At 32.7% G+C, this 10,572-nt stretch overlaps 1 protein-coding gene across 1 annotated transcript; it reads left to right on the plus strand.

Annotated features, from left to right (window-relative positions):
- The first annotated feature begins 228 nt into the window (after positions 1-228).
- LOC145096250 (protein FAR1-RELATED SEQUENCE 1-like) lies at positions 229-9,849 on the plus strand. Its single transcript, XM_079034006.1, has 6 exons — positions 229-316; positions 770-1,160; positions 8,144-8,402; positions 8,519-8,721; positions 8,787-8,916; positions 9,229-9,849. Exons 1-6 carry the CDS (start codon positions 229-231, stop codon positions 9,847-9,849), a joined length of 1,692 nt encoding a protein of 563 aa, XP_078890132.1.
- Positions 9,850-10,572: the final 723 nt, after the last annotated feature.

Consider the following 10,572-nt stretch of genomic DNA (forward strand, 5'->3'; position numbering starts at 1 on the left):
TCATCAGTTATATCGTTGTAGTTTTTACGTTCTGTACTGAGAGAGATTGCTTAATTACATCATATGATCATATATGATTTAAGTTTCTTTCATATATTTTGTACGTTGAGGTGAGATATATTCGAAATTAACCAGGTTTTCATCTTTACGACTTTTTTTGTGAGATATATTCGATATATTCGATATTAAGATTGTTTTTGTTTATTTATATAGATCATTTGGTGTATTATGTCAAATTCTAGTGTTATTGATGGTGATTTGTATTCTTCTATGAGTGATACTGAAGAAGAAGATGTTGAGAACTCATTTTTTGAAGGTATCAGTTATTGAATTATTTTGTTGTTTTTAATTTTATTGATTATCATTTATTTACATATGAATATGTTAATATGAATAAATTGTTTTCTTATTCATATATGAATAAACGTGTGATAATTGTAATTTCGAATTTATTATCTTTTTTTTTTTCGTTTTATTCATATATGAATAAGTTATGTTTTATTTACATATGAATATGTTAAAATGAATAAATTGTTGTCTTATTCATATATGAATAAACGTGTATTAATTGTAATTTCGAATTTATTATTTTTTTCGTTTTATTCATATATGAATAAATTATGTTTTATTTTATATATTTTGAATCCTCATGAATTTTATGTATTCATATATGAATGTTTTATTCATATATGAATGTTTTTTTGTTATTTATATGAGTTTTATGTATTCATATATATATTATTGTTTTATTCATGCATTATTATTTTAGGTGGTGAATCTTCAAGTTCAATACATGATGCACAATATTTTGATGATATAATTGGAGAACATGTCTATAAGCCAGATGTACCTGTTCAACTTATTCCTTTTAAGGGTTTAATCTTCAAATCATTAAAGTTGGCTATCAAAATGTATTATGAGTATGCTGAAATTGGTGGTTTTGATGTTAGACTGAGCACACAGTCAAGGTTTGATAACAATATTATAAAGACGAAACATGTTATATGTAATCGTGGTGGTAAACAGAAAAAGAAATCTTATGACACATTAGGTACAAGTGGTGTTAGGAGGAAACGAAATTCAAATTCAAGAGCTATTGGTTGTCAAGTAAAGATTATATTTGAATCTGTGTATGGAACTCCAGATTATAAAGTTTTTCAGTTTGATGAACTTCACAACCATCCACTTGAGAAGAGAAGCGATTTAAAAAATGTCACACCCCAAAACCAAGAACGGCGGAAACGTTTCGGGGTGGAGGACATCATGTACAGTATCACAACAGTGTAATATAATAAACAAGCAACAACATCATCCATTGCATTATAAGTAGAGTTTTAATACATGTGTGTTCTTTCATAATGTACAACAATAAAATGAATAATCAAAATAAGGCGAGTCTTGTCTGTGCTCCATCTTCTCAACAACCTGGCCATCGCACCTGTCTAACTGATGACCTAAGAATACAAGTTATTTTGAAAGCGAGTATCAGCTTTAAAGCTGGTGAATTCATAAGTAATTAAGTGTCGTTGTCTTGCTTATGAAAATCTATTATGAAGGCCATGTAAACCTTTAAATGAAAAGTTTGATGTATGTATGAAAAACCCTAGAAAATCCCTTGTTTTCTATTAGTTTGAGATGTAGTCTTCTACCAACACCCGAATGTTTGGTTATGATAATGTAGTCTTCTATCAAGACCCGAGTGTTTTATTATGATAATGTAGTCTTCTACCAAGACCCGAATGTTTTGTTATGATAATGTAGTCTTCTACCAAGACCCGAATGTTATGTTATGATAATGTAGTCTTCTACCAAGACCCGAATGTTTTGTAAGTAAAATGATTGTTTTTCCTTCAATTGTTTAGTACTAAAGTACTTAGTCTAACTTATCGTTTATGTGAAAGTATCACAAAATAAAGTAAACAGGAAAATGTACTATTGTAAGTGTTGTCACTGGGTACCAGGACTGACACAACATCGCATTAAGCGAAATATGTAACCTAATGAACATCCGAAGATTGTCCAGAATTAGTATTAATGTAAGTGTCATCGCTGGGTACTAGGAGTAACACAACATCACATTAAGCGAAATATATAACCTTATGAACAATCGAAGATTGTCCACTTGTCCTCTGTAGCAGCAGCAGGTGGTGTCACACCCCGAAAACCAAAGGCGGAAACGTTCCCGGGGTTGACTCCATGTTGTGTATCAAATCCAATGTACATAGTAATCACAGTAAACAACCATTACATTACATATATCTGAAAGTTTACATTTGGTTCAAAAGTAAATTGTACAAAAGTTATACATATATCATATAAACAAAACGAGACGAGTCTTCGGAGCACTCCGTCTTCACCAAAAGATATCGCCGGGTACCTGTCTAACTTGGACCTGAGAATACAAACAGTTTGAAAATCAGCATAAAACCGGTGAGTTCATAAGCGGCTTTATTTTGTGAAAATGTATCGGTTTCCTTTAGTTTTCCGAAAAGGTTTGTTATCCAAGAAAATCCCATATTTTCTTATGTAAAGTTAGTTTAGTTATCTTTCGTTACAGTTCTGTTACACGTTATAAGTTAACCCCAGGAAAATCCCATATTTTCCTAAATGCAAGATTGATTAAATAACACAGAGTATAGTTTAATACACAAAACTATATTTTGAAAATCATAGGATTACTATCCCCAATACGATATGAATTGCCCTAATATACACGAACTGTAGATAGAAAGTAGTTTGAAAACCTTGGGACTAACATCCCGAACCAGTTACAAGATAGTTTGATAAAGACCATGGGATCACTATCCCGAAACTAGATATAAGATAGATTGATAAAATCATGGGATTATCATCCCGTATAAGATTTAGTTTCAAAACCATGGGATTACCATCCCGAACAAGATATAGACACATAACCATGGGATTACTGTCCCGAATGAGATATAGACACAAGATCATGGGATTATCATCCCGAACGAGATATGGATTCTAAACAAAATCCTAGCTGTGAATAAGTTTATATTAATACGTATTGTGAGTCGGGTAACCATGCTGATACGACAACGAGACCTCCTTGACGTTAGTCAGACGTCGGACGATATACATAATTTGTCACCCCAGGCGTGCCCGCCTAACTGTAGCTAGCAGTTAAGGTGTGGGATTGTCAGTCCCGAATAGATCTATTCACAAATTCCTCGCTCTCCCTCCAGGAGACTTTGGTTACACTTCCGGAGAGGATTTACTTGATCATCCATAAAGGGTAGTGACTATCTCACAAGCTAGTATTAAACTATTCACAGGATTCTCATACGATATCAAACATACAAAGATTTTAAGTCATGATACAGTGAAAATAGATACATACAATGAAACTATCTGGCAATACATTCAAATGATACGAAGATAAACTGAATCAGACATAGTTTATCTAATAACTTTATACAGATATCAGTACATGATATAAAGAGAAATATAGAACCCCAAATTATTCCCATAATAATTTGATTAGTTTGATTATTTTCTTAACTAAAATCCATTTAGTTGTAATTGATAAATCATTCCTTATGCTCAACATAATACATAAGGAGTAAAAATGTTTATAAATTTGCCAGATATTATTTGAAACATATTAATGTTATGATTTGAAAACAATTATAGTTTGCTTGTATTCCCCCTGAAAACATTGAAAAACACGGAAAAGGCATAGGGGTATGAACTCACCGGACGAGAAATGTGACGATTTGGACGCTAAGAGTTGATCCGGGGCTTGTAAATACACGAGGTTCCTAATTATAATGTAAAGATACACATTTGTATCTAATTAGGACTTAGTTTATTTATATGATAGGGACACTTGCTTCAAGTCGCGAAAACACTCCGATACGAGAGTTTGGAGGGACCCCGGGTGGCGTTTAAGGACGTGAAATGACACTAGGGACTTGGGACTTGAGTTTACTCCCCATGAGTAAACTAATATAAGAGTTTTTGGTCTAAAACACCCATTCCCCATGAGTTTACGGCCGTAAACTCATGGTGGGGGTGGTTTATGGTGCAAAATGACTTCAAACATTTAGGGGATAATTTCTAGACTTGGTTTAATGACTTGAAATGATTTTAAAACATTAAATAGACCCACTTATGGGAGTTTACGGCCTAGCATGGCTTCATGGCCATAAACTCCTATTTTCTCATGAAAATTGTGTTAAATGGAGCTAGAACAAATCACATGTGATTGATAGAATTATTCCAAGGCCTAACATGAGTTTTTATGGGACATTTGAGGGGTTTTTGGAGTTTACGGCCTATGAGACCCCCCTCATGGCTGTAAACTCTTCTATAGGGTGATACAATATGATTTAAGGCTTAAAACTTGCATGGAAGGGCTTCTAAAATTCATCTAAAGGCTTTAGGGGTGTTTAGTTGGCATTCTAACACCATGAATCAAGGAGTTTACGGCCCAAGCACAAGTCTTGGCCGTAAACTCATAGAAATCCATCAAATAATGTGTTTAAGGTCCTTAAACTATTTTTGGTTGGTCCTATGATTTATTCCAAGGCTTTTGGTGGTGTTGGATGGCTTTCTAACACCTTAGAATTGAATTTATGCCATGTTTTGAGGAGTTTACGGCCCAAGCACATGCCTTGGCCGTAAACTCACATAAGTCCCACAAAATTCATGTTTCAAGTGTCCAAATGCTAAAACCAATATCCTATAATTCATATGTAAGCCTTATTTGTGTTTTGGAAGGGTTTAAGGTCAAGAAAACCCCTTAAATATGAGTTTACGTCCCAAGCTTGTGCCTTGGCCGTAAACTCCTTCAAAGACTTCAAAATTCATGTTTTAAATGTTCTAAGTCCATATCTTGAAGTCCTTTAGCCATATCTAGAGTCCAATTGAGTTTAGGAAGGAGTTTAAGGGCTTAAAACCCTTCAAATTGGTGTTTACGGCCTAGGTAGCTTCCTGGGCCGTAAACTCACATAATGTGTCCAATTTCATGTTTAAATCTCAAATTTGGAAGCCAATTATGCTATAGATTAAGGCTAGGAAGGTACCTTAGGGATTTGAGGCCTTAAAATTGAGTTTTGGACCCTTAATCTTTGAATTTAGGAGAGAGGTTAGAGAGAGAGTAGAGAGAGAAGGAAAAAGCTTCAAATGAAAGGTTAAATATGTTTATATAGTTCCAAAAACTTGGACACGGTGGAATTCTACCCGATACCGGCCTTAAACGAGGCTTTTGGTCGCACCCGATTAAGTTTCCGTCACCCGGCGGGGACGTTTCTAAAACTTATGAAATAAATGTTTTGGGCTAATTTCATGAGTTCCTAAAGGGTTTGGACACTCATTGGATGATAATAAACATAAAATTTTAATTAACTAAACCCAAAAACGATATCGGGACATTTCGATACACGACGGGTTATACGGGTAGAATGGGTTTTCGGCGATGAACAACTTCGGGTTGTTACAGGTGGGTGGAGGGGTTAGCCCCGGTTATCGATCTACCTAGTATAAGTACTAACCTTAGACCTCCGTAGATGGTCATCGACCATTGGTGCTAATCAGTGGGGTTCGGAATGGTAAGTCCCGCCGAGATATCCCATTGAACCGGGATAGGAAAGATAATTTACACAGAAAGTACTAATAAATCATCCTCGTAGTTCTAAGTACAAGTATCCAGGTAAGCGAATACAGGATAATGCACCTATGTAAAAGTGTTCCTGTATGGTATTCATGAAAGTGTGTTCATGTAATAGGTAAGTATATGTAAACATATTCATGTATCAGGTAAGCATATGTATATGTACTCATGTATCAGGTAATGTGCTAGTATAGAGTCATGAATGAACTAACTCTTGTGTGATTCCTTGTAATAGGAGTAATGTTTGATATCTTCAAATTATCCCTATGATAATTTACTAAAATATAATTGGTTGATCATGTAGGTTTATACACTCTTACTACTCAAGGGTGTGGGAAACTGAATGAAAGGTGTAAACTATAACATCAATACATATATAAGAATATAAGCGTATATGCATAGTTTAGTTCAAGAATGTAAAAACGGTTTTGTAAGACATCTTATGGGTTTTGAACAATAATTAACAATGACTTGATGTCATTTTAATAAACATTTCAAAGGTAAAACATTTGATAACAATGTATTTTTAAGATTTAAAACTATTTCATGCATCACATTTTGTATTATGTGAAATCTGTTAAATGACAAACACAGTTATAAAATACATATCAATAATTTAATAACATGTTTGTTTCTACTTGTATTCCCCCCCCCATTGAAGCATTTAAAATCATTTAAAACATTGATTAGGGGTATGAACTCACCTGTAGTTGGTGATTGGGATGAACTGAACGGTATAGGATTGCTAGATGTCAAGCGAGGACTTGTACACACACTACGATCCTAATGAACATATAATCATACATATATGCACTCAATTAGTCTCAAATTACTAATTGATAATGTTAAGACATCGTATACATCATAAACACTTTATATAGGTGTTTTAAGCCATAAGGATTGCATCTAAGCTTTTGTGGGACAAGGCACTTGTGTTTAGGGTCCCAAAGGACCCCATATATGAGTTTACTCCCCATATACCATCACACATGGAGTTTACGGTTGTAAACTCTTGAGTTTACGGCCATAAACTCCCAACCATGGGTGTATTGTGTGTTTTGAAGTTCCAAATGATTCCTAGAATTATTCCAACTTGGTGGTTAAATTCTTGGAAGGGTTTAAGGCCTAGAAACACTCCTTAGAGGAGTTTACGGCCCCAAGGCCATTTCCCTTGGAGTTTACGGTTGTAAACTCCCTTGGAATGTTGTTTTTGTTGTCTTCAAGCCTCATGCACAAGTGGTATTGGTTCTAGACTTTTATTCCAAGCATATGAAGACCATTGACACACTTTGGTGCCCCTTTAATGAGTTTACGGCCCATGAACCATGTCATGGACGTAAACTCAATTTGAAATGTGATTCTTATGTGTTTAAGGCCCTTGATTCATTGGGAACAAGTCTAGGTAAAAGTCTAAGGCCTTAGGTGCCTTAAAAGCACCATTTTGAGTTTGAAATTGGAGTTCACGGCCTAAGTTACTCTTGGGCCGTAAACTCTCAAACTTGGGTGTTTCTAGCTTGTTTTCATGTCCCTAATACACTCCTCTACAATTCCAAGGCATTAGTATATCACGTGGGACAATCTAGACTTCGTTTCGGGAGTTTACCGCCCAAGAACACCTTGGGGAGTAAACTCCTAAATCTAATGATTTAGCTATGTAATCTATGTTATGAACACATTTAAAGCTTTTTAACACTACTAGAAAGAGTTACTCACGTTTTGGTATAAATACCCGAAGATCCATGAGAGAGAAAATGGCTTTTCTCTAGTTGGAAATGCGAATAATGAATGAATTTGGTTCAGAATTCTATTTATAGTCCTGAGATATTTTGGCAGAAAATATTTTTATTCCTGAAATGACCTCTAATATAATAGAGTGTAGAGTTGCACTAAACCCTATTGCATCCACTCTCCTGATATCTCCTGAAGTGTAAACCCTGAATTACTCAAACTTACACGAAAAGTCTGAAAATTAACTGTGACTGCTATAACTTCTATAGAAGTGATATAGTTTGTACAAAATGGAAATTTCGGATTGTCACAAAAAAGGTGAGACAAATGTAATATTTAGAAAAAGAGTTTATTGTGCGTGCTTCCACATCAAAAATAGGTCCAACTATGGCTCATAAGTTGAGGGCAAGTATGAGAGGTGGGTATGAGTTTGTAAAGCCCAAAGTAGTTGACTATAAAAATTTAAGGAGAGATATCAACAGGGTTATTGGTTATATAGATGCCCAAATGATAGTAAACACAATGAATGACCGTCGAGCTCACTATCCAAATTACTCATTTGAGTTTAATTGTCAAGATGATGTTTTGGGCTGATGAAATGGAGAAGGCATATTATGCTGAATTTGGTGATGTTATCTCGTTTGATGCGACTTTCTGAACAAACAAGTAAGTTATTTTATCTACTTTTGTTTATAGCTTATTCATATATGAATATTTTTATATTCACTTATTAATACATCAAAAATTGACTCTAATGAACATTTTTTTGTGTGTTAGGTATCGAATGGTTTTTGTTCCGTTTACTGCTATTGACCATCATAAAAAATCGGTTACTGTTGGATCTGGGTTGCTAAGTAATGAAAGCATTGAGTCTTACTCTTGGTTGCTTAAAGCATTTCTTAAAACTCATGGGAAAGAACCAACACTTGTTTTAACTGATCAAGATGCTGCAATAAAACAAGCTGTTGAGAATGTGTTTCGTAATTCAAAGCACCGATTATGTATGTGGCATATAATGAAAAAGTTGAAAAAAAAGGTATTATTTTAATATATTTCAAATATATTACTTATTAGTATATTCATTTATGAATATTGATTGTTATTTTACTTATTATTATTAATTCATTTATGAATATTTTTGTTTTAATACAGATATCAGATGATTTATTTACAAACACAGACTTTAGAAAAAGGTTTTCGAAGCTTGTTTGGGACATTAATATGAAACCTGATGTTTTTGAGGTGAAGTGGGGTTTGCTTATGAAGGAATTCAATCTTGAAGACACAAGATGGTTTAAAGACATGTTTACAATACGTGATTCATGGATACCTGGATATTTTAGTGATATTCCAATGTGTGGTTTGATGAAGACTACATCGAGGTCAGAGAGTATGAATTCATTCTTTAATACATATTCAGAAAGTGGGAACTTACTTTTGAATTTCATGATGAATTACGACACTGCCATTCAAAAGCAAAGGAATACTCAACGAGAGCAGCATCGTATAAAATGCAAACACCTCAAGAAATAGAACTGCAAGCATCAAAGGTTTATACAAGTACATTATTTTTTGAGGTGCAAAAAGAAATATATAAAGCATGTTTTTTCTGTACGTACTCATATGTTGGTATTGAAGATGGTTGGGAAGTTTACATTGTGCAGCACAACAACAGTAAAAGTGATTTTAAAAATGAATTTAAGGTAATTTTACTTGTTTTTTTTATGAAAAATGTAATAATATTCGTATATGAATATGATAATATACATATATGAATATTATATGAATATATGAATATATATGAGTGTTGATATGAGTATTCTTATATGAATGTAAATGTGTAAATTTTGTTTTTGTATCAGGTTGAAATAAAAGCTGAAGAGAAAGAAATAAATTGCAGTTGTGAACATTTTAAGTGTATGGGTGTTTTATGCAGACATGCTTTTACAATAATGATGAGATGTGGTGTTAAAGAAATTCCTAAAAGGTACATTTTGAAGAGATGGAGAAAGGATGTGATATCAAGAAATTATCATTTTAGTTCTGTTCAATCCGATTCAGGTGATTGTGAGAATGTAAGGCTAGTCAATGATTCATATTATAGTTTTGAATCATGTTTGGATATTGTAAGAGATGACAAAAAGAGATTGGCTTTGTTTGCTGAGAAACAACAAATGTTGTTGAAGGAATTTGAGAGTGATTATATTTCTCCTGGATTGAAAAGCAAGACAGATGGTGAAGTCGTATGCAAGCTTTTGGGTGTTACTATTCCTATTCCAGAAGAGATTAATATTAATGTTCCTGAAGTTCAAAGCAATAAAGGTTCTAGAATCAAGAAAAGAATTCCAAGTGCAGGTGAAGTAGCATATGAAAATTCTAAAAAAGAACATAGAATGTGTTCAGGATTTGGAAAGCGAGTTCCACACAATTTACGTACTTGTCCAGAAAGAGTTGGAGCTGCTAAATCAGCAAAAGACAGTTAGGGATTTTTTTTATTCATTTATGAATATATGCAGATAAAAACAATAAACAATAATATTCATGTATGAATAATACACATTTATATTGATATGGTAAATTGATATGTTGATATTTGTTTTTTAAATTACTATAAAATAAGTTATATTGATATTGTGAATTATTTATAAATGAATATAAATATGTGAAATTTGTTATACTAATAAATAAGTAATATTCATATATGAACTTTTTTATGTTAATATCTGAAATTTGTTATACTAACATATTACTTTGAACTTATTCATAAATGAATATATCATATTCGTTTTCATTTATGAATAAATAAAAATAAATTTTGAAAATATTTGAATATAAAAAAATGACATAAATAAGCAAAGTTGTTTCTACTAATAAGTTAGTTATATTCATATATGAAATTTGTTATATTCATATATGAACTTTGCTATACTGACATATTACTCCTAATTTAATCATAAATGAAGATATCATATTCGTATTCATTTATGAATAAACATAAATAAACTTTGAAAATATTTAAATATAAAAAACTGACAGAAATAAGCGAAGTTGTTTCTATTACATAATCATTCAACACAAGATAATAAAAGATGTTCATAAGCATTTCACAAAATATTAAAACGATGTTCAACAATATTTAACAAACCATTTAAAACTTGTTTCGCATAATCATCTTACATGTACTTCAAATCCATTCATCTTCAACA

Source organism: Lactuca serriola, chromosome 3, assembly GCF_051521515.1.
Source record: "Lactuca serriola cultivar US96UC23 chromosome 3, Lser_US96UC23_V15, whole genome shotgun sequence".
Lineage (NCBI taxonomy): Eukaryota > Viridiplantae > Streptophyta > Magnoliopsida > Asterales > Asteraceae > Lactuca > Lactuca serriola.